The 25,806-nt window shown below is 43.0% G+C and overlaps 1 protein-coding gene across 3 annotated transcripts in view; it reads left to right on the top strand.

Annotated features, from left to right (window-relative positions):
• ZC4H2 (zinc finger C4H2-type containing) overlaps positions 1-24,717 on the top strand; it is a 62,732-nt gene extending 38,015 nt beyond the window's left edge. For all 3 annotated transcript variants that reach the window (XM_078640115.1, XM_078640117.1, XM_078640116.1), the window contains exons 3-5: positions 10,471-10,643; positions 13,029-13,191; positions 20,895-24,717. In XM_078640115.1, coding sequence (XP_078496241.1) covers positions 10,471-10,643; positions 13,029-13,191; positions 20,895-21,008 — 450 coding nt within the window. In that variant the 3' untranslated portion in view covers positions 21,009-24,717. The remainder of the gene's footprint in view (positions 1-10,470; positions 10,644-13,028; positions 13,192-20,894) is intronic.
• Positions 24,718-25,806: the final 1,089 nt, after the last annotated feature.

The raw sequence follows: 25,806 nt of genomic DNA, 5'->3' as shown, positions 1-25,806 counted from the left end.
AAAATGTAATTATATTTTTTACCTTTTTTCAACATAATATCGATATTTTTTACTTTGACTATTAATCGATATTTTGTCATGTCGATTTTTTTGAGTCGATATTTTTGGACTCGATATTTTATTATCATTATTGTAATCGATATTTTTAACAACGATATTTTTGTTATCGATATTTTATTATATTCGATATTTTTAACTCGATATTTTGTCCATTCGATATTGTGGAGTCGATATTATGTCTGTGCACCGAGTGGTTGCCATTCAACCTCCCTGAGGCAACTCCAGCTGAATGAAGATCGAAATTCGGGCTCTTAAATATGCAGCATTCCTGAAATGGTGTTTATATTTTCTTAAGTCAATAAGCTTTCACCCGCATCTTCAATTTAAAATAGATCACCGTTGCTTGCCACCAGCTATCTTCTAGGAGATGTGCCTGGCATGTAAAGTGCATTCGAACTCGGTTAGTTTATTTATAGATGCATTGATACTGATGCAAATGGGGAGGAACAGGCCAAGGTTATCTGCTCTTCATCCTGCCCATGGAGGCACGGTTTGATGTTCTTAGTGTCCATCTCTCTCTTGGCTACCACCCCGCGCCCTAATCTGTCCTGAACCTTCTTGGAATTATTATCTATATATTTTCTGTATTGATTTGTAAATGCAATACAAAAAATCTCTCTCAATAGGGGTTTACTGCTTCTATCTACTAATAGCCCTATTGTTTTGACACCCTTGTCACTACTCCCCGCACAAAGGACGTTCGTCCTTCTAAATTCTCATTCCATCCCCATCCTTGGTCGAGAGTTGACACGAGGTTAATGAATTATAGCTTGAAATCCATGACCTGATCGTTTCCTCCCTTTCATGGGCCTGCAATATTTGGCTTCTCTGTGGTTGGATATTTATTGAAGGCACATGAACTTCTACATTCAGTTTGAGTAGAAATCCTAATTTGAGAAACAGATCTGCTTTGGGCATTCTAGTGCAGTCACCAACGTTTCCATAACTAAGAGATTCCAAGGTGTAGGCAGGCACTACTTCTTAGTAGGAACAGTTTTTCTCCTAAAAAGGAGGTGAGCCAGTTGACGTCTTTCCTTTGATTGAGGTGCCTATACATATTCTATAGGACATTTATTCAGAATTCGTTCAGGATCTGCATCTTGTATTAGTCGCGGACAATACTTCCTCCAAGTAACATAACAATGTTACATAAAAACTCCACACGCTTCCGTGGAGTTCTGCCAAGGGCGGAAAATATGCATGTCACGCTGCAATATCGGGCCAGTAGCGTGAGCAGCACTGAAAATTCAACGCAGACAGCGCCATGCGGTGCGCAAGAGCGCACAGCCATTCAAGTTGATTTTGTTGCCACCAGGGTGAAAAATCTATTCAAGTTGCAGCAAATCTACTTGAGAAGCAACCCTCCGCCCACGACCTCCCGGGTTAGAAAATCGTGCTAGAGAACGCCATAACTCGCTCTCTATCTCCAATTTCTAGAGCATTGCGGGGAAAAAATCCTGTCACCTGACGATTAGCAGAATTTGGCCTACATGGTTTGACAAATTCCGCAGGCAGAATGAAACGTTCTTCCCATGCCTAGTATTTTTCCTTATCTCAATGGATGAACTCATTAAGTACCTCTGATTCTTCAGGAATAACAGCACATCGTTTGCACACATGGAAATCTTAAACTCATCCCAGTTTCTGTTCCCACTATCTTGGTATTCTACTGGTTCCAAGTCGATGGAAAACGGGAAACCCTGCGCCGTTCCCATACTTTTGTATAAAGCATCTGCCTGTACTACATTTAGTGCTGGAAAGGCAATTCAAATGTTTGTGAATATACACAACATTATGACTGGACTCCAATTTTCCTCTGGCGTCACAACTCAAAAAAAATATGTAAAGCATCTGGCCATAGTTCATAGGCACTACATTTCGCCCCTATGGCGTAGTATCTAGCAAGGATCCCTTTTTCCATCACTCCCACCCTCAGCCCATGCAATCACACCACGATCTGCATCGAATGTGATCCAGATTGCATTGCATCTCGTGCCTGTCACATTGTCTTTGTTTTGTTGCTGCTATATTACTGTGGTATTCATTCACCACTCAGAGTTCCCGCTTTGGCCTGTAATGAGCATCTCATAATAAGGGTCTCAGACAGTGTTATCTGCTTGGCTCACATCAAAGGCTCCAAATTGTGAAAGCATCTACACCTTTTTTTCAAACAAAATTATGTTACTGGTGTTCACATTAGTCCCATGTAAAGGATTGGATTTGCCACTGTTATGGCGCAGAATCTCCACAGTAAGTCTCTCAGTTTAACCCATCCTGCAGAGCATCTATTCATCTCAATGTTGTTGTTTTCCTCCTCTATACATGTGTCCATTTGGTAGTAAAATGTTTGCTTCTCGCTCCATGGTATATTGATTGCATTTATAGTGGTTGTGATACTGCTTAACCGCTTCAAAGCACTTCAGTGCAAAACAAAAAGGAAGAATGAGAATAAGCGAGTAGCAAGGAACAGAAAAAGGTGAATAAGAGTACATAATGTCACTGGACTCAGACCCCTTTAAAGGGCTGAGCGAGCACTTTTAATCCTTTAACACGTCTCATTGTCTGCCTGTGCGTGTGTGCTCTCTCTCTCTGTCTCTCTCTCTGTCTCTCTCTCTGTCGGTCTCTCTCTCTCTCTCTCTCTCTCTCTCTCTCTCTCTCTCTCTCTCTCTCGTTACCTCTGGCAGTCTCTCTCTCTCGTTACCTCTGGCAGTCTCTCTCTTTTTGTGCATTTCTTGTTTCCCCTCTCTCTTCCGCATTTTGTTTCAGTTCCAGGGGCATGAAACAGGCACTGGCCAGTCCAGTAGCCACTGGACTACTGACCATCACAAAGGACCCTTGACTGTGCCCTTGTACAGTGATAACTCTTGAACCCCAAGGTTAGGAAGACGATTCAAACTATTCAGTACTGAAGGTAAGGTCTCCCTTTCAATGGAACAGTGACCCAGGCCAGCTGTCGAAGTCCATTGTTCACAGACCTTCCAAGTTAGATGGAGTGGTGTGGCTCACTGGTTAAAGGCGGCAGACCCGGGAGCAGAGGACGGCCCGGGACCAGGGTTCAATTCCCGGTGCGGCAGGGTCTTGGACCAGGCTCAACGGACTCGATAATTCTCGCCTCGGTGCCTACTCTAACTAGGGATCACACTCGGCAACTCTGGGCATTAGCTTGCCTCATCTCCACAGTGGCCCCCCACATACGCCGGGGATGCCTGGTTACGCAGTGGGGACCATCTCACAGGGAAAGCCAGGGTAAGTGTTATATGTGATCTTTGTCGTCAATGTGAGAATACCTGGTGACATCATAGAATGTTAAGGGTTTTGCCTTAGTTTACTGACAGTTGGTGCAGGCCGGCTGAGTGACAGGGAGGTCACTCCTGGTGGGGTCCTTTATTACCATCTTAACATCTGGACTTGTAACCTGTCTTGAATAAAGCAACTTGAATATATTCCTGACTCAAGAACTTCCTTTATGTACAACAGTAAGCTGTTCCAATTGCTTGGCCTTTTGGAGCCAAGACCTACTGACTTTGCCAGTGTTTGTTCTTGGCTATCGGTTTTTGGAGGTCTGTGGTTTATCGACGATTGGAGAGACTTCTGGGTGACGCGCCTACTTATATTGAAGAGGAATCTCCACTCAACATTTACGTTTCACTTATTGAAAAACAGTGGAGAGGTAGTGTAATTATATGACATGGTGAGCATAGCCGTGAATTGAGAGCATTGAAGCTTAATATCATTTGCGGTGTTGACACACAGCATGGGATCCCCTATAGCCTAACTTGGCTTCAACATTCTATACAATTCGTGACTTATTAAAACGCCTGTTCACTTATTGAAGACTTTCCACACAGACTGAATACTTAAGAGAGGTACTTTGACTAGGTGATCGACTGTATGAACGTCACTGAGTTGCCGCAGTTTGAGGGATACGGGTCGATCCTCTTAAACAGAATACAAATACGTACACACATTTACTATTTTTTGCCTTGAAAAAGTCTCAATGAGACGAAACACGTGTCCGCGGTGTGAGCTGTGAAGTTTTTTTATATGTCTATGGATGCAATAAAGAGTTGGAAGAATACGACTTGGATCTCTGAACTTGGAGTTTGCTTTATAATAATGGGCATTGCACATAACAGACTGTGAATCACCTATAATACATTATCTTGTTTCGATAGATTCAGAACATTTATCTAGGCCTTCCTAGATTAATCACATAATTTGATTGATAATTTTGGGAGTGCTGTGTGGCCTGTTCTTATTTTCTTTGAAGTGTTTGTTCTTGTGGATCTTGCCTAAAACTTGGACGTTGAGTGCGATGGCAGAAAGCCTATGCACAACACCAATCCGGAATCGGGACCGACCAACTTGCAGTCTTCAGTTCTGACCACCAGATTACGATGCGACCGAACACTGTTTGGTCGGAGTCCCATTGTTCCCTGTGGGAGCTTGTGTTCTGCCCGATAACCGGCCGTAACACAGGCTTCTATAGGGAAATTTGGTGTTTGCAGAAAACCATGCACCCTGTCGCAGGCACCCCACAGTGCCTGCCACATAGTGCAGGGTTTTACAAGGGGGTCCCTCAGGTACCCCCTCGGCCATCAATTGTAGGCCTCTGGCATGGGGGCCCTGCCAGGGGCTCCCAAAGGGACTTTCCGACAGCCGATAGCCTTTCCGTGTCAGACAGGCCGACGCGGAAAGGCTGTTGGAAACCGACATCGTAATCCTGAGGGCGGAAACGGTGTCCATAGGTGTGTATGATGCGGTCCCGACCGACACGAATACTCCGCGAGTCACTCGGAAACGATTCGGAATAACCGCACGGTGTACATTCCGACTGTGAACATCGTAATGAGCCGGACGGAATGTAAACTGACCGAGTCGGTCAGAAGGGCTCCGACACGGTCCAGGAGATTCCGACTGTCGGGCGGAGGCTTTCCTCCCGACATCGTACTGAGCCGCTTAGTGTGCTTCGAGCCAGCTCTTTGCTTGCCATTGTTTGGCTTTCCTGTTAGTCTCATTCACTTTCTTCGTATTTGATGGGTTTCCTTCAGCGTCTTGCATTTGTTCCTGCCCTGAAGCATACATTCTTCACTATCCTTTTATTGATGTTTTCTATCCCCCCACAGCTCAAATTCAGTGAACATTTTTTTTCCTTATCTTTAAGCAGTCCGGTGAATGAGTGGAGTGGTGTGGCTCACTGGTTAAAGCGGCAGACCCGGAAGCAGAGGACGGCCCGGGACCAGGGTTCAATTCCCCATGCGGCAGGGTCTTGGACCAGGCTCAACGGACTCGATAATTCTCGCCTCGGTGCCTACTCTAACTAGGGATCACACTCGGCAACTCTGGGCATTAGCTTGCCTCATCTCCACAGTGGCCCCCCACATACGCCGGGGATGCCTGGTTACGCAGTGGGGACCATCTCACAGGGAAAGCCAGGATGGGTTCCCCAGCGGTTTACAGCGCAGAGATACTCCTTCGGAAGTCGATTCTAGCACTTTAGAAACCCACAATCAATCAATCAATCAATCAAGGGGCAGGATCAGTGTGCTCTCCGACTGTGAGTCATCCCAGTGCACAGGAGTGGTCGAAAACAGGGTAAGTGTTATATGTGATCTTTGTCGTCAATGTGAGAATACCTGGTGACATCATAGAATGTTAAGGGTTTTGCCTTAGTTTACTGACTGTTGGTGCAGGCAGGCTGAGTGACAGGGAGGTCACTCCTGGTGGGGTCCTTTATTACCATCTTAACATCTGGACTTGTAACCTGTCTTGAATAAAGCAACTTGAATATATTCCTGACTCAAGAACTTCCTTTATGTACAACAGTAAGCTGTTCCAATTGCTTGGCCTTTTGGAGCCAAGACCTACTGACTTTGCCAGTGTTTGTTCTTGGCTATCGGTTTTTGGAGGTCTGTGGTTTATCGACGATTGGAGAGACTTCTGGGTGGCGCGCCTACTTATATTGAAGAGGAATCTCCACTCAACATTTACGTTTCACTTATTGAAAAACAGTGGAGAGGTAGTGTAATTATATGACATGGTGAGCATAGCCGTGAATTGAGAGCATTGAAGCTTAATATCATTTGCGGTGTTGACACACAGCATGGGATCCCCTATAGCCTAACTTGGCTTCAACATTCTATACAATTCGTGACTTATTAAAACGCCTGTTCACTTATTGAAGACTTTCCACACAGACTGAATACTTAAGAGAGGTACTTTGACTAGGTGATCGACTGTATGAACGTCACTGAGTTGCCGCAGTTTGAGGGATACGGGTCGATCCTCTTAAACAGAATACAAATACGTACACACATTTACTATTTTTTGCCTTGAAAAAGTCTCAATGAGACGAAACACGTGTCCGCGGTGTGAGCTGTGAAGTTTTTTTATATGTCTATGGATGCAATAAAGAGTTGGAAGAATACGACTTGGATCTCTGAACTTGGAGTTTGCTTTATAATAATGGGCATTGCACATAACAGACTGTGAATCACCTATAATACATTATCTTGTTTCGATAGATTCAGAACATTTATCTAGGCCTTCCTAGATTAATCACATAATTTGATTGATAATTTTGGGAGTGCTGTGTGGCCTGTTCTCATTTTCTTTGAAGTGTTTGTTCTTGTGGATCTTGCCTAAAACTTGGAGGTTGAGTGTGATGGCAGAAAGCCTATGCACAACACCAATCCGGAATCGGGACCGACCAACTTGCAGTCTTCAGTTCTGACCACCAGATTACGATGCGACCGAACACTGTTTGGTCGGAGTCCCATTGTTCCCTGTGGGAGCTTGTGTTCTGCCCCATAACCGGCCGTAACACAGGCTTCTATAGGGAAATTTGGTGTTTGCAGAAAACCATGCACCCTGTCGCAGGCACCCCACAGTGCCTGCCACATAGTGCAGGGTTTTACAGGGGGGTCCCTCAGGTACCCCCTCGGCCATCAATTGTAGGCCTCTGGCATGGGGGCCCTGCCAGGGGCTCCCAAAGGGACTTTCCGACAGCCGATAGCCTTTCCGTGTCAGACAGGCCGACGCGGAAAGGCTGTTGGAAACCAACATCGTAATCCTGAGGGCGGAAACGGTGTCCATAGGTGTGTATGATGCGGTCCCGACCGACATGAATACTCCGCGAGTCACTCGGAAACGATTCGGAATAACCGCACGGTGTACATTCCGACTGTGTACATCGTAATGAGCCGGACGGAATGTAAACTGACCGAGTCGGTCAGAAGGGCTCCGACAGGGTCCAGGAGATTCCGACTGTCGGGCGGAGGCTTTCCTCCCGACATCGTACTGAGCCGCTTAGTGTGCTTCGAGCCAGCTCTTTGCTTGCCATTGTTTGGCTTTCCTGTTAGTCTCATTCACTTTCTTCGTATTTGATGGGTTTCCTTCAGCGTCTTGCATTTGTTCCTGCCCTGAAGCATACATTCTTCACTATCCTTTTATTGATGTTTTCTATCCCCCCACAGCTCAAATTCAGTGAACATTTTTTTTCCTTATCTTTAAGCAGTCCGGTGAATGAGTGGAGTGGTGTGGCTCACTGGTTAAAGCGGCCGACCCGGAAGCAGAGAAAGGCCCAGGACCAGGGTTCAATTCCCGACGCGGCAGGGTCGTGGACCAGGGTCAGAGGACTCGATAATTCTTGCCTCGGTGCCTACTCTAACCATGGATCACACTCGGCAACTCTGGGCATTAGCCTGCCTCATCTCTACAACGGCCCCCCACATTCGCCGGGGATGCCTGGTTTCACCTTGGAGATACCCAGTAGGGACCATCTCACAGGGATAGCCAGGACGGGTTCCCCAGCGGTCTATAGCGCCACGACGCCTCAGGGCAGCAGTGCGCTTTACAAGACACATACATTTACAATGAGTTTGTTTGCTCTCACCCTTGTGTGTTGTGTTCTTCCTCAGATATCCACTCCACCTCACTTCTCATGTACTATATATGTGTTGCTCCCTCCTTCCCATACTCCCACGTCGTCCATTCTTTAGCTACCTGTACTATTTTTTAACATTTGCTAGACCAAAAAGGCGAGACCTATTGGGTTTTCCAGTGAGTGATTTAAAAAAAAAGTTTTTTAGTTTTTAGTTTTTGCCTTTTCCATAGCTATTCAGAAGTAATAAGAAGGCTGTTTGGAGTTTTGCTAGTCATCAGGTGATGTCATTATGGGTCAAAGGATAGATGATGTCACGTCAGATCATTGAGCATTTTCATGGATTTTCTCCCGACCAGTGGGGACTGGTACACTTTGAAATCCGTTTGTCCTCAACAGCAGACGTTCTTCACGGCGAGAGTTAACATTACACGCAAGTCCAACATACCAGAGGGGGATATTTGTTGATTGACTGCTGTCCTAAAGCTGCGCGTTGGGAGATCATTTAGTGGCGACTGGCTGCACACCACCCTTGTACTCCAGGGTTCAGCAGGTATGGGACTAGGCTGGGTTGCACACAAGAGAGATACTTGTAGGCGGGAGAGCTACCAATAGTTCACGAGTTATTCGTTGCGGCCATCTAGTACAGAACAATATCAGATATGAGCTCCCACTTCTTGCTTCAGCCTATCCAGGTGGTATTAACCTACCCGGATGAGGAAGACACAAATGATGAAGCATGCCATTATTTGGTAGGTGAGGTGTCATCTTATATTGTTTAATAACTGTAAGATATTTGACAGATTTGGAAGCAGGAACTAATTGTCCTCGGGCACCTGCAGCTTGTTGTGTAGAACCCAAGAACACACCCTGGAGAAAATTTTTTATGTGCACATCATTCGTGCTCCTGCAGCATTTCAAATCACTCTTCACAGGCACCTGCAAGTTATCCTCCTACACACATTTGCACTCACACAGACATCCTCACAGCCCCCCTGTAGATAGCCTGGGCCAGTTGGAAGATTCTGTACTATATAAAACGTCATAAATCTACTCTACAGGCAGTGTGCAAATAATTGAGAACAGGAAACTGCATCATGCTAGCTAGTGTGAGGTCATTTCTCCCAAGAAGCTCTCGGGTCCTTCTAAGGGATGTACTTTCCTGACACAAATTTCCTATGGCAATAGCTGTGGCTCCAAAATCTGCAAGGGTTTCCTTTTTCCTTTCTTTGGAGAACTAAGGTCCTGAAGTCACCAGTGGCTTGAAAAGTCATTCACACAGGAATGCCAATTGGGCAGTGCCCACAAGCACTACTCCTGTTTAATCAGATACCATCTTTTAACACGAACTGCCTTGCTCTGCAAAAATACACTCACATCATCTATTCTGCCACATACCTGTGCAGCCAGTCAGACAACAGCCATCACTGTCAGTCTGGTTTCAGTTATGTTAACCAAACTTTAATCATCCTACCTACAAGGCCTCCAGTCATGGCTTGCCATGTGTTCTCCTGGGCAACTGACCTGCTGAAGTTGTACAGCTCCCTGATTGAGCTCATACACATCCCTACACATGATCATCTATTCCTGTTCAATGAATGTCTGACTTTCCTCCCTCAGTTGCAGGCAGTAATCATGTTTTCCTTCCATTGGTTACAGGGAGTAAACTTGTCTTTTCTTATAAACGATTACAAGCTGTAAACTTCCCTTTGCATTCTCTCTACATTGGTTACAGACTGTAAATCTGTATTTTGCTTACCCCTCATATAGTAAACTTGCTATTTCCTTCTTAGTTACAGTCAGTAGATCTGCCTTTTCCTTCTGCAGTTTTTGTGTGGTCATCTATTTGCTCATCCTACACATCTCACTGGGCTAAGGGTGGCACATGTCAATTGCAGGTAACAAAATGACCATATTATTTGCATGGCCACCAAGATGAATTGCTCCTAGTCCCAGGTCTGGCCATATATTAACGTAAGTACATTTTCAAGCGCTTCAAAACTGCTTAGGTGGAACCAAACACCTTATAGGTGTACGTCATTATTGTTTTTTGTTGTTGTGTGTGCTTTGCTGCATGCTAGTTCAGAGTGTCATATGTCCATTTGAGTAGTGTGTTTGGATACATAGATGTATGGCATTATGCTACATTTGAGGTGAATCTGACTGGTTAGATGTTGGGCATTACATCAGTTATCTGCAAAAAGTTAAGTGGACTAAGTCCACATCGATCGTAGATAAAATCAATCTGGTTGTCACTCATCATTTTGACTTGGCTTTCAATTTTGAGTGTTATCGTTGTCTTAGGCACCCAGCTGTCCGCTGTTTCTTTAAGATTAGAGAAAGTGTTCAGAGCTCGGGAACTTGCACTCCCTGAGATCAGCCGCTAAGTATTAGCCCTTTGAATTTAAAGGAATAATGATGTAGATAAGTACAATTGAGCACCATTTATATACATCAAAAAGTTATCCTACCTTGCATTCCTATTGGCTCTTTGTGTGTTAAGCCTATTGCTGTGTTTTTGGGTTTAGATGGAAAACACCATCAAGCAGTCTGAAAATGACCTCAACAAGCTCTTGGAGTCCACGCGGCGGCTCCATGAGGAGTATAAGCCGCTGAAGGAACACGTGGACGCGCTGCGGATGACTCTGGGCTTGCAGCGATTGCCTGATCTTTGCGAGGAGGAAGAGAAGCTGTCCCTTGAGTAAGTCATCTCTTCCAGTGTTCTTTTGTTTACCCACAGGGTGCACAACAATATAATGCTGTGGGATATTTTTTTGTTAAGAATAAGAGCTAGGAGTCTTGACTAACATAGGATCCAAAGAGAAGTTTTTTTTGAGCGTCAACAACCCAGTTGTGCCTTATGATTCTGCAGAACGTTTGGCAAATGGATGGTAAGCCACATCTAAGAAAGATGAAATTATAGCCCAACATCATGAATCTGAATTTAGAAAAGTTCTTTAACTTCTCCATTAATAAATGTTTCAGAATACTATTATATTGGCTAACTAGTGCTGGAGAGGTAATAGTTACCAGCTGTGTCATTAGTCTCAATTAACTTTATGGATTAAAACGTGGAAAGGTACAGTCAGACGAACACCCTGGGACATGCAAACCATAGATTTTTGGTTTCACCAACCTTGCCTAAAGCTCAAACTGGTGGCACAGTCGCGCCCCGGAGGTAATAGAAGATGGACAGTTTTAATGCCAAATCTTTAGCTGAAATGGAATATTTTAACACCACAGTGGAGGAGAATTGGGTATTAAATACCCATGGATTAATCTTTTTTTTTTTTTAAATAGTGATAGTTTATTTCATGTTCTTTGGTTAAAAAAATCCAGTATTTTCTGTTACTCAGGTAAGAACTCATCGCTGCCAACTTTTAGATTCTGGTCACAGATGCCAAAGGCATGGTTCTATCATTTTGATTCACAATTGGATGACTGGTTTCAAAACATTCTATAGGCTGCATAATCTGATACATTTGTGCACTATCCGGTGAAAGAATGTTGCTGACAATCTGCAAAAGAGGATTGATGGATTACAGAACCTCTGAATCTAACAATTCATGTTGCTTGTTGAATAACTATATCTACACTGAAATACTAAAATATGTTCAGTGCAGGTGAAGCGTTATTTGGTGACTGGAAAAATATTTTACATGAAGAAAAAAACAATGAAAAGACCATTGGTCACTGCTAATGATGTAATACAAACTAAAGCTGAGTGATTGGCTGGCTTTTTTGTAGCATCACAGTTCTCCAGGAAGAGGGGTGTTTCTGCAAAAACACAACGGAATCTTTGCCTATATTCAATAAAAATGTAATTGGTAAAAGCAGCATCTCTGATGTAATAAGTAACCAGTTAACTATCTAAAAAGAAGTCCAACACTAATGACACAATAGAAGGGAGAATGTAACAAGTTGACGTCAAACTTATCGCATATACTCTCATCCTTTCCCTTTTTCGGAGACTGTTGTATCGTGTGGTTAAAGATGGCTATTGTGGCTTGCATTTGGTGCCAACTTTCTGCTGACGTGGTCGCAAGGTGCCAGCAGAGAAAGAGGTTGCTGAGAGCCTTGCTCTGCAGGAGTTGCGTAGGGTTTGATAGCCCGCTAGACAGAACCTTTGTGCAGCTAAAGCACCAACCCCGCTACCCTGTTCTCTGCTTTCAAATTTAGAGGTTCCCACAGGTTCTACAGGAGTTTATTTTCCCTTGGAGAGACTCCTTCTCTCATTCTGGGAGAAGATTTGGCAGAAAAATGTTGGTTGCAGGTCCACTATGTATCTCTGTTTGCTGGAACTGCTGCTACAGTGTGGGGGGAAGTGGGAGGAGATCAAGAGTGCATTCTTTTTCTAGTGTAGAAGGTTTACCTGGATTATCCTAATGGGAGGCTGTTCTATTAACCCTGGGACATTTACACTCTTTACCTTGTTGGTTAGCGAGGAGGACTCTTCTGTGGATATGCAGATGAAATGGTGTTGATTACTAGTGCCCTTCTTCAGTAGCCAGATCTTCTCCAGTGCATGCACAGCCTCAAACAGACACCCAGACAAATGAATGCTTGGATTGTTGACAATTTAATACCTTTGTATCTTTCTCGCCCAAGCTAGTGCAGTGTTGTATGCTAATTATCAGGCCACTAATAATTTCTAAAATCCAGTTTCACATGTTCTCTCTTCCATATCATCTTTGTCAGCATTGTACACAATCTTTGACATTTATAATTACCAGATTAAATTCTTGATTCGGCTTTGTATCTTCCCGAATATCGAAACGTCAATGGTCATTTATCGACATAGAATTTTATAATATGGCGCCCCTGGTTATTGGTATTTTTAGAGGTTTGAATATCGTGTATCACTGGTGTCTGTGTTGTTCAAGCATGATCACCCGCTGTGTTGTTCTTACAAAATGAAAAAAAAAGTTAAAAAATAATAATGATAATAAATAAATTATAATATGGCAACTCCACCAAAGCAGCCTGTTCTTATGCACGAGCAGTCTTATAATCCGTGTTAAGTTTCATTTTATAAATAATTATGCGTGCAATGCTTCCTGATTTATTTATTTTTGCTTTGGTCCAGTTATTTTGAAAAGCAAAAAGCGGAATGGCAGACAGAACCACAAGAGCCTCCCATCCCAGAATCCCTTGCTGCAGCAGCAGCTGCCGCCCAACAGCTGCAGGTGGCAAGAAAACAGGACACACGGCAAACGGCGACGTTCAGGCAACAGCCTCCTCCAATGAAGGTAACCAGGCCTGGCCTCTGGCAAGTTTACATATTTCTGGAGTGAGAGAGAGTGAGTTCAAGTGTGTTAGTGCAAGGTGTACTCCTGCAGGTCGTAACCTGATTTTAGGTGGGTCGCCAAAGTCCAGGCTATACATAAAGATACCTTTAAAATGTTTTATTTGTCGTGTCGCATTTGCTGTGCTTCAAAGACAGGTCCAATGTCAGATTAATTTTGCTCGCATAGTCCTGTCCAAATTCAGTATAATGTTCAAGGCAGCCATTTGATCTTCGCCACTTGCTTTCTTCAAGCCCTGACTTTGATGCAATATCCAGAGCAAGTTTTTACTTTCCTAAGGTTGTCAACAATAACCTCTTTTCCTGGGCCATGTTGGCATTCGGTTTTGTGATCCTCAAATTTCATTTTTAGAGGCCGATTCACAAAACATACATGAATACAGGGAGTAGTCCTACAGCAGTACTCTTTTACACTGCTTTGGGAATTGGCCTCAAAACGTCTAACTCCCTATTAGTGAAGTACACACAGGGCACAGCCCTTTCTATTCATACTAATTCTATGTGAAGGTTCCCCTGATAGCCCCAGTGTATTCCTATTTTAGTTGTTCTGCAGCCCCATCACACAGGTTTGTAAGAGTATGTAAAAGAGCACTATAGGAGAACCAGTTAACGTACTCCAGAATGCCTTTGTGAATAGGCCCATTCATTTGCTAGCATCACAAGCTGAGAGTGGCGAACCTGGAACTAGAAGTAAGTGATTCGACCTGAGAGTGACCATAACCCCTTGTCCTTGAAATTCTTAACGTGTGACCAGACAAGATTAAGGGAACCTGATCCTAGGGGGCAAGGGGTGATAATTGTATCAAATGACCGGAGGAGAGTGAAGTGGTCACTAATTTCAAACGATGTAACGATTCAGTCCAACATTGAAAATGTAGTGTCATGTGCTCTAAATAACATGAAGTCTGTTGCTGTTGAAAAGGGTCAGGATGATTTACATAAATTGATGGATATTCATGATAATTGTTTTTCCGAACTTAAACATATTCTATCGAAACCATGTAATCATAATACTGGACATCTGAACCCCCCAAGAAGTAAATGGTACAATAGAGAATGTAGAGAGGCTCATAGCCATCTCATAGAAAAAGTTAAATCTAGAGACATCTGTGCTGTTAAAGAGGCGAGGAAAAGGTACAAAAAAGTACAATGGGTGGCAAAAAAGGAATGGGAAGACGAATTTTGGGCAGATCTTCTGGAAGCTAGTCAATCAAACGACCATGTCAAATTCTGGGACATCGTCAAATGTGGTAAAGATGGTGAGCTTCGCATTCCGTCCAACCATGTTTGCCCAGAAGACTGGATCAAACATTACTCTACCCAATTCTGTCCAGTGGCCCATGATTCCCCGTCCAGAATGTCTATGCTGCCGATAACAACACCAGGCAATTTGACTCTGTCCTTTACCGAAGCTGAAACAGATTATGCATTGGGGCTAACAAAAAGGGGGAAGGCACCTGGGTTGGACCAAATTCCGGCTGACCTCTTTAAAGCGAATACAGGTCTGTGGGTACCTTACTTAACATATATAGTTAACATCATTGCGAGAGGTGCCCACATTCCCAAGACCTGGAAAGGGGCAGAGATTCTCCCTATACATAAAAAGGGCGATAGAACAAATCCAGGGAACTATCGCCCGATTAGCTTAATTGATTGTTTTCAAAAGGTTTTTGCCCGTATGATTTTGGTGAGGGTTCATGGGTGGATGGATATAGAAGGAATACTATCCCCGTTACAGGCAGGTTTTAGACCCGGTACAAGTACTATAGACCAGGTCCTGAGGTTTTGCATGATTTTTTGGAAATTTGTCATACTTGGCGGCGGAACCATCTTTGCTGCATTTATAGATCTCAAATCAGCATTTGATTTGGTGCCGAGAGGAAAATTGTGGCAGGTTTTAAGGGACCTAGGAATGCCGGGGGAACTAGTGGACATTATTATCAGACTACATGAAGACAATTTCGCTAGGGTCAGATGGGGGGCACAAGGCCAATTTACGGAGTCTTTTCCAGTCTCCCGAGGAGTCCGCCAGGGGTGCGTTCTCGCACCCACCCTATTCCTACTATTTATAGACCAGGTAGTGAAATTCTTTGGGTTAATTAACACTGATGCTCCGTCTCTGGCGGGGACAAAATTCCCATTGTTGATCTTTGCGGACGACACCCTCCTCTTATCCAAAACAAGGGGGGGGCTGCAGAGGGCATTGAACCATTTTGAGGAGTACTGTAATCGTAATGACCTTCAGATAAATGTGGGGAAAACAAAATTTATGGTTTTCTCCAGAAAAAAAAAACCAATACGTAGTAGTGTACAACTTAATGGGGTTAACCTAGAACAAGTTGACACGATGACGTATCTGGGGGTCACTCTGGATTGCCGACTGTCCTGGAAACCACAAATTGAGACCCAGCAATTAAAACTGTCCCAACTCACTGGTTGCCTTTTGCGGGAGCAAAAGAAATCGATTACCAAAAGGGTTGCCCCGGCTTTACAAATTTACGATGTTAAAATCAACGCTGCGACATTGTACGGGGCAGAGTTATGGGGTTTTATGGATCTATCAAGTTTGTACAAAATCCAGTGCAGGTTCCTTCGTAGTTTGGTGGGACTCCCCCAATCTACACCACTGATCCCTCTTTGCCACGACATGGGTTGCCGTCCAATTACGGATATGGCACGTTACAGAGTAGTGTCTACCTGGAGGCGTCTGTGGACCACAGAGGAGTTGTCACTCTTTGCAAAGGAGGTATCCGAGGTGAAGGCTATTGGGGGTTCAGAGAGAATCCCATGGTTGCAGATGGTGAAAAAGACCCTGTTTGACATGGGCCTTAGCCACCTGTGGTCCTCGCCAGATATTAGCATCTTTCCCTCAAAAAAGGATTTCAAGAGCCTATTCTGGGCTTCTACCCGCCATTCTCTGGTCCAGGCATCTGGCTCTGAAGATCTGACAGGGCGTTTTTTAAGATTTAAATTGGATCCGGTTCGGGAGCTATATTGGGATCTTATCTCAAAGCCCCTAGATAAAAAATTATATCACCAACTTCGGGTGGGCACCTTACCCCTCAATTCCTTCACAGCAACATGGAATAACAAAACTAGTAATCTATGTAGCCATTGCCCTGGGTGTAAGGAAACAGAGGGACACTTTTTGTTTGTTTGCCCGCGATATAGCGAACCCCGTTCAAAGTGGCTAAAACCCATTTTTAAACGTATGAACTGTAATAAATCTTCAGATGCAATATGGGTTTTAAAAACAAACACAACTGGTTTTATTGTGATATGCTTGGCTAAATACCTAGGTTGGGCTTGGGTAATCAGAACAAAAAGGAATCCTATCGTTACTGGACAGAGTGTAAGCTGTATAGTGCCCACCACTAATACCTGTTAAAACTCATTTTAAGAGCTTTTTAACTATTATGATAACATATTTGGATTAAATAATGTCTTGATTTTGTCGTTGATGGTTTAATAACTTTTTAACTTTGGATTCAAGTAGGACGTATAGTGATGATTTTACATACATAGGTATAACTATCCCTTTTTCCTTATATATAACGATTTGTAACATGAATTGATGTCGATATTGTTGTAAATATTTTGCTAAGTTGTCTTTTATGATTTTATTTATCGAAATAAAGACATTAAAATCTGATCTGAAATCTGATTTCTAGTAGCATCTGATTTACCTCTCTTCGTTCGCAATGACCCTGTGTAATTAGTGCTCTGATTCTGGTTGAACTGAGAGAGGAGTGTTGCAGACACTACAGGCCAGGCTCCAGCCCTGCTATTGTAACTTTTTTACATGCATTTCTGAAGCTCTCCACAAGATGGCAGTATAACCACTACCCTGTGAGAGATCCAATGCTGTTTTCTTTGCTTTAGCAAGTTCGGAAATCTATAAGATCGATCTCCAGTGAGAGAAAATGATAGTTTCTTTTCCCTTCTAACAGCAGGGACACGCGCCTTCTTGCGACCTAATCTGGCTGTTCCTAGGGGCGTCACCCTTATTTGTGCCCTCCTAGCAGTCTGGGGTGACCGTGACGTCTGTGTGCATCATAGAGACCCACTATGCAAGGTGGGCACCGGAAATGGCATTGGGGTCGGATTGAGAAGTCATTTACTTCTGGAAGGCAGCAGAAGGATTTGAGGTCAGGTTGGGCGGCAGAGTAACATTACTCCTAGAAATCTCGAGCACCTGAATGGTTTTGTGGCCAAGTTTGTGTTCTTCAAAGCAATGCCTGACTTTTTATTGAGTGCAAACTGTCTCCCTCTGACTTCTGCAAGGTCGTGGGTGACACAGGTTGCCCTATTCCCGATGAGGTAATATGTAATGGTATAATATACAGTATTTGCTTATGATAGCAGGTACCAGTTGTCTGACATCTTGCCTCTTTCTGTGTAGAATTGGGTCTGCAACTCGATTCTTATCCCATCAGAGATAGGTGGCAGCATGGAGGGAGGGAGGCAATTTTTCCTACATCGGAGCGCAGAGGGGATGTGCAACACTGGTCTTGATATGTGCACGCAAGCCAGGTAAAAGCGGAATGTGTGATGTGGGTTTCTCTACTTGCAGTAGCATCTAAAAGACCATCATATGACTCAGTGGACCTCTGTATGAGTTTGTGCCCACTCTGTGCGTGCCTGTTAGGATGGTCCTATTGTGGTATTTGGGCTCTTGCTATACGGAGCGGGTGATTGTCCATCACTTGGGTCTGATGGGTTTTCCATTCTTGTGGCTTGCACCGGTCTCCTGGCTGGTTCTGGTGGACTAATACTCCACGGCAGAGGCCTGTGTTCGGCCTCATGGTCACAGGTTCAAATCCCAGCGGTTATTCAGTACCAATATAGCCTTCTGTGTGAACGTGCGCTTTATGTTACTGGATTCACCAGCCTACCACTGCCCGTTCTACTGGGCACCTTCCCTGTTTGAGTGTTCTTATAGCCAGAGGTGTTTGAGAAATAACAATCTAGGCAATCATAGCGAACATAGATCAATGTCAATATTAAACAAGGAAATTAAGCTACAACAGTAAAGTAAAATTCAGTATTTTATTAGGAATTAAACAAAGAATCACATTTCAAGACTTGAGAAAAGGTTCTAATTAAAAAATTCTACATTTAGAGAATTGACATAATAATAAAATCATTTTATGTATTAAAACATTTCTTTTAGTAAACAACAAGTAAGGGGGAAATGAGTGGCAAGTTGGTACTCTACGCGCGTTTCGGCGACCAGCGCCTTCTTCTGGAGCAGCCACGAATGATTATGATCGAAGTTTTTTGGATGTGTTGAATAAGTTGTTTTGGTAAAGCTGAACCCACATCGATATTCTTTATTTTGAGGGTTTATACTGATAAACTAAAAACAAGTGAGGTTACTTCTGCCGTCCGGAACCTTTGGAGCCCTGTTATATCGTTTTGGACAGGGAGTTATTTTAATCAAAAAATATCACTACCTCGCCAAGACTGAAGCACCTCAAGCAAGTGTAAAAAGAAAAAAGCTTTCTTTAATCAAAGATCCCCATATCAGGAGGATACATCATTTTCACGTCTTGTAAAGATATCCTTATTTGACTACAACAATTTAAAGGTTCCGGACAGCAGAAGTAACCTCACTTGCTGGTCGCCGAAACGCGCGTAGAGTACCAACTTGCCACTCATTTCCCCCTTACTTGTTGTTTACTAAAAGAAATGTTTTAATACATAAAATGTTTTTATTATTATGTCAATTCTCTAAATGTAGAATTTTTTAATTAGAACCTTTTCTCAAGTCTTGAAATGTGATTCTTTGTTTAATTCCTAATAAAATACTGAATTTTACTTTACTGTTGTAGCTTAATTTCCTTGTTTAATATTGACATTGATCTATGTTCGCTATGATTGCCTAGATTGTTATTTCTCAAACATTGTTTATCCCTGGTCTAGGAATCTGATTCTTTTTGAATACAGGGGGTCCTTGTTACATATACACTAACTTATAGCCAGAGGTTCCAGTCTGCTTTATCTCTGGGTAGGGTTTCCTGTCCCTTGACCTTGTGTTTCCTCATTTGCCACCAGATGGTGTCTCTGTGTTACTCATTCTCCTCTCATAGTTCTCCTCCTCCTCCTCATACGAGCTTCTCACCCTTGGGTGATGTTGTATCAGCGCCGTCCCCTTCTCGGTCCAGGCTGTGTCCCTGCCAGAGTTCGCTATTGTTTGGGAATTGATGTGTGCAGATGGTGACTCTCTTGTGATGATATGGGCTGAAATTCAAGTGGGCAAAGATGTGGTCATGTGGGTAGTGTGATGAATACTTGTTTTCGCTGAGCGGGGGCTGTTAGTTGGCAGGTTTTGCAATGTTTGGATGAGCGTGGGTGGGTGTTTTGGAAGATATTGTGATTGAGATCAGCCATTGACTGCGGATGACGCATCCAGAGCACGCATAACATTTGAGTTTTGCAAGACATTAAAGGTACGATGCTACCTTGCTTAAGGGCATAACCGTAGAAGAGCCTTCTCTTTAGTTCTTTATCTGGAGGCATGTGCAAAGGCTTGAGGCGGATTCAAACCTTTGCCTCTCTTTCCCTCGAGTTCACACACTTCTGACATGAAGTCTGATTTTCAGTTCATCCCACAGGGATATGGTAAATTGAGTACATGTTTGTAATGAAGTGTTTTATTAGGGATTGGTTTCTCTTATCGAAGAAGGCACCTAGTGTTCAGATATACTTTGAAACAGGAAGTCAGAGGCGTGTAGCTGTGGTCATTGGACCAAAGACACATGATTAGAACAGCCCTTGCAGGGTCAACGTGGCTTCATCCATTGCATGCTCGCTCAGATGCTGCAACCATCATGGTCACGCGTGCATGCTAAGAACCTGCTAGCAATAATGATGAATTCTGAGATGTCTCTGAGTGTTTTATTTTTGCGTTTAATTTCAAGTGTTATATTGCTGTAGCTCCTGAAATTGTATTTGGTTTGGATAAAAATTATTTAAAGTTGCACAGGAGGTTCAGGCACATACAATGAATGTTTTGTTATTGCATTGCAAGCATGTTGCTCCATTGAGTAGAATTGCTTCAGTAGATCATATTATTGTAGCCTCACTTCATTTTCATGGGGTCTGTGCCTTATACAGATGACATCACTAACGAGGCAATCCGTTTTGCAACTTGTGTTGCTGTCGGGAGGGTTGGTCATTCGCCCTTTTGATTGCCATGGGATACCTTTCACCGGGTTGAAAAATATTTGCTTCAGCTGAAGCCTCGGCGCTCAATCAAAAATGTGGCTGAAGAGTTGAAAGGATTTTTGTTTAAATCATGTGCACATGGTGGTCAGTAAATGTACCATACAGACGGCATGTGAGCCTGCAATGTTTCCTACAGGAAATCCTAAGAAACAATGTAAATGTTGCATATTCTACTGGAATTTCAGAGAACTCTTATTTCCTGGACTGGTGAGGCATTCTGCTGAAGCAGCAAGTTCTGCCATGAGCAGTAGCAAATGAGCAGCACGTGTGCAGCACACCAGAGCTGCTGCATCCTCCATTTTGCAACAGATTGCATAGGAGAGCAAACACCCCCCCATGATATTAGGTTTAATTATTATTAATGTTGCACGAATGACTTACAACGTCACTAATTCATTTTGTTTTCTGATGTTTTAGGCATGCTTGTCTTGTCACCAGCAAATCCACAGAAATGCGCCCATCTGCCCACTCTGCAAAGCAAAAAGTCGGTCGCGGAACCCAAAAAAGCCCAAGCGGAAGCAGGACGAATAGGCCAAAGAAGATGCTTCTGCTGCGAAACATAAAACCCCTTTTTAGTAGAACTGTACATGTGGCTCGAGTAACGGGTGTGGCAACTCGGCGTACTCGCTGGTTTTATATTTAAACGTGACGTAAGCACAATGTCTGTTCATATCTGAAGTGTTTATGGTACTATTTTCTTGATGTTGTCATGATAAGTATTTCTGACTGTAGGGAGAAAAATGATGGAACCACTATGAAGTCTTTTAATAAATCCTAAATGCTTTAGCTCCCTCGAGCGGCCTACGTTCCAGTATTTAAAGGAGCCTTGTGCGCCCTCACCCCGTGGAGCGTTCTTAATCTGTAATCTGATTGTGGATGGATGAATTAGTTTTCTTCTTTTTTTTTTTTTTTGCTCTCGTATTTGATGAAACCTTGTTTTAGTACCTTTTACTCTGTTTTTGTTTAGGACGTTGTAACTTTTTTCCCTTTTAGTATCAGATGTAATGAAAATATTTACTGTCAAAAGGGAAATCTATTTAAACGTGTCATGGTAGGTGACCATTAACATTAAATGCACAGGTAACATTTTAGTCGGAAAGTGTACATGCAATGGGTGTGGTTGGTGAAGTGGGTAAAAAATGGAGGCTTTTACCCATTTAAAAAAAAAAGTAACTTGAATAGGTCTAAACGCTGAGTGCCAAAATCATTGAGTTTATGCATCATGAGTGGTGCAAAGTGCACAAAATTCTAATGATGCTGACATGTTGTAAATCATTATACAAGCTGCAAACCGTGCAAGAAGGAGTGAGACCAGGGCATGACATGGACATGCCCATTTATAATGATGAATTACAGTGTGCTGCACAAGCCGTACACTTATCACTTATGTCTATTAGTGCTTTGTGAAAAAAGTAAATTCAATTCAGTGTGTGCTTTGTTTGTGCTAATTTCATTCTGAAAGAGCCTCCCAAGTAAAATGCTGACTGGTCACACATGGCATTGTCCAGCAGTGCTAAAGGATGCCTGTCCACAGTCACAGGTTCGATTTGACAGTTACAAAAGAGAAGTGCATGTACAATACAAAGTCTGTATGTGGCGGGCTGACTCCAACACTGTTAGACCGGCAGTAATACTATTGCTGGTCAAATGTCAAAAATGCGTTGTTGTTTGGTTCCCCCTGTCCATCTTCTGTTCCCAGTTTTGGCTAAATGTTTGCTTTTGTTTTTTGCGTTGCAGTAAAATTTAACATGGATGTGTATTCTTTTTCAAGTTTGGGGTGGGAATGGCGTATGGAAAACTGCAACAGTCCTCGTGTTCTTTTTAGACACCCCAAGTATTTGATCACCCCCCCCCCCTTTCTAATGCTTTTCAGGTTTCATTAGCTAAGGTTTTTCAGAGTTAAACCAGTCACAGCAGACATCTGCAACACTCTGGGTCCAAAGAGAAGTAGCTTTTGCATTCCACAGTTACCCTGCTCTCAGCAGCAATAAGAGGAAGGATTCAGACGAAATGAGACCCACTGTTTGTGACCCCATTGGTTGGGTCTTAATGTAGTTACTTGCTTGAACGACACATTACAAGCCCAATGCTACCGTGATAGGTACCACAGGCTAAAACGGAGTATGTAGAGATGCCTTGGTGGAAGGATAGTGTCTCGCTGCCTGTCCTGTATGATCTTTAGGAGTAGGTTGCACTGTTGGCAGGTCTTGGCACCCATGCAGAGGCATATATTTCTTTTGCATTTAGGGGAAAACAAACTGAAATTATGCTTTTCACATTTTGGGTCTTTTGATAGAAAATACATGGAAGATAGTGGGGACACAACTTTGCAGGTAGGCTCTACATAAATTTTCTAATTTCAAGCCAAATGAGGTTTATTCTATCTTCGATTCAATGATAGGAGCACTTGTGTCGGCACATTGGCTTCACCTGTGCAATGTGTTATGGCACTCCTATGGGTATCATGCAGTCGACACAGTATAACTGAGCTCAAAGCAAAGCGAGGCTGTGTTTCATTATACCATGGGAACCTTCATGGAAACATCTACTGTAATGCACACAGAAAATAGACCTTACTGGAGAGTATCTACACTACACAGCCTTGTCGTCCACAGCAGGTCCCCGACATTTCAGAAAAGGCAAAAAGCTGTCGTATTCACCTTTACACAGAGAAACTTGTACTTTCTCTCTTAAGAGATTGTTCGCAGAAGTTCAGGCTTGGTGTTTTTCTGTTTCCCCAGTTTAAGACTCAATAGGATAATGTTACCTTAAGGCACCTGGTATGGGAAACTTCCATGAAATCGAAGCTGGAGGCACGCTGTGCCTTTTCACCGCCAGCAATAGAACAAACGCGTTGTTACCATGCGTTCATTTACAACGCAAGTCATTACAACTTGCTCAGGGGGGCGGCGCATTGGTAGAGTGATGTTGGATTTTAAGTCCAACAGCTTCTCTACTGTTGCACATACTGGAGCTGGAATAGTAAATGATACTAGTCCAAAGTCCAGCGCCCCCTAAGGCAAGTTGTTGTAATGACTTGCGTCCTAAAGGAACGCATCGTAATGACGCTTTCGTTCTAATACCGGCATTGTGAAGGCATGCATGCTAAAAGCATGCATGATTCCGTCATACATTCAGTTGGCATTGATGGCCAGTATCTCTGCTTCTTCTCGTGTACCTCAGTTTACCAAGTGTTTAGGGCCATTTGTGGTCTGAATCACAGATTTTTTTATAAGTAACATTACATTTTCTTTTTAAATACTGCATTGTGATTCACAAAATTTAGATCAAGTGAATCACGTAGATGAAAATTGCACTTAGCAAGAGGGGAAAATCTGCCAGTATATCCGTTTTTCCAGTGTTGTTAGTTTGAGAGTGATGTGGGAATAAAGTGTCCCCGGAGGAAGATTAGAAATCTTGTAAACACCTACAAAATTGTACGTGTGGGTGGGTGTTCACCAAGATATTTTAGTGTATTTTAACAAACTATTTACCCACCTAAAACTACTCCAAAAAAAAGGTTGTAGCAAGTGTGTACATATGATATGGCAAATGTCTAGATACCCTGATATTATTTACAAACGGTGCATGCAAATGAATTTCTCCTCAGGAAGAAATAGAAGAAGACATTAATGCTATGATTAATAGTAAACGGCTGGATTGTTTTGCTATTGGAAAACCCACCAGTGTGTGCTTAGTGACATGAATATAAATGTATGATTTTCATAGATTTAGGTATGTATACTTTGGGGTTTTTGTGAATCCCATAAAGACGTAAATCCACTCGATTCTTGAAATGAACTGTACGAGTAGTTCCTGAAACTGCCCAACTGTTCTTCCTTGCCTCAGTTATCGCAGGCCATATGATAAGTTCTCTGCAGTCTCAGTGCAGGCGCACTGAATGCAAAGAAGACGTGTGTGTAATGGCATTACCAAAAACGTTAATTTTTATGTTTTAGTTGTGTTGTGCCTAATTTTCTTTAATTCATATGTTCATGTACAAGTAGAAATTGTGGCAAGATTATACTTTTCTCTTCAAGGAGAAGAAAACCAATGCAAAATAGTATTGCACTGATTGTGGTGGTGTTTTTAAAGTGCTTGGTTTCCTGTAATTGATCTAATTTTTACTGTTTCTGTGTTTTGGAAATTGTGCGCTTCCTCTGCTCCATGCAGAGAACAGTGTTTTAAAATGTTCAGTCTGTACAGTCCTTTTAATAAAGTTTATTTCATGTTAACTTTATCTACTTTGTACTGGCACCTCTCTTACCTTCCTTGTCTGAATGTGTTAGTGTCATGATGCTTCCCACGGATATCATTGAACTCTCCAGCAGTGACTAGTCCTCTACCATCATACTAGTGCCCAAACCAAATCCATCAAGCCAACTTTGGACAGGGCAACAAGGTATTTTATTTTGATGCCTATCCAAGGGCGAGGGTCAACGAACTAATTGAAAAACCAAGTAAAGCCATGTTGTTCATTATAATTGATTAATGAAAACGTCCCTCGCATGTACTCCTTAAACTAAAATATCAAAATAAAACATGACTTTAAGCTCTGGTGGTCAGTATCACTCTTAAGTCTTCTCCTTCAGACCACATGTGGTTATCTTCACCTTCCAGGGAGTGACATATCAAATTGTCTGACCATATAGTTTGTTTTCATCAACATACCAAGGTGACATTGTATTTAGCGCATCCTGGGCCACCTAATTGTAACACCTGGGAGTGATACTTTCCACCCTTCCTTGTGCATGGTCGACCTCTAATCGGCTGAAAGCTACTACTCTATGAACCCCACCTTGGGACACCAAAAAAGAATGCCCGGCTCTTAACACCATCAATGCTGCAGCAATTCCCCCTGAGCGCTGGCACTCATTTATTCCCATTGCACACGAGCAGTGTACTGCATGACGAGCTGAGCTCGTCATGAGCATGGAAGGGGTTAAATGGGTCGTAGAGAACCGCAATGGATCTTAGCACTGGTGCCTTTCTCCTTCACTGTGGTCCACCTGGCTGTATCTGCCCATACCAATTCTGACTTGTCGGCACCAAAGCTTGGTGGTGCCATGTCCAGTCATTAGGGCTCTGAGGCATTTAGGAGCCATTAATTTAACACATTTATCTGGGCTGCTATGTATTAGCTGGCTGGGTCGAATAACTCACTGCCACAAGGAAATTTACCCACTACAGGTATGGGGGTTATGTCATGCGCTGCACTTCCTTCCATGTGGGTTGCTGTTGGGGGGCCAGAGGTGTATGTGGGATGATAAGGGAGATGGCACACTGGCCCTTGGAAGCATTGTACTTACCCGCACCAACAGGGGTTCTT

Source organism: Lissotriton helveticus, chromosome 4_2 (assembly GCF_964261635.1).
Source record: "Lissotriton helveticus chromosome 4_2, aLisHel1.1, whole genome shotgun sequence".
In the NCBI taxonomy this organism is placed as follows: Eukaryota; Metazoa; Chordata; class Amphibia; order Caudata; family Salamandridae; genus Lissotriton; species Lissotriton helveticus.
The sequence above is the reverse complement of the archived record's forward strand: the minus strand, read 5'-3'. Positions and strand labels throughout refer to the sequence as shown.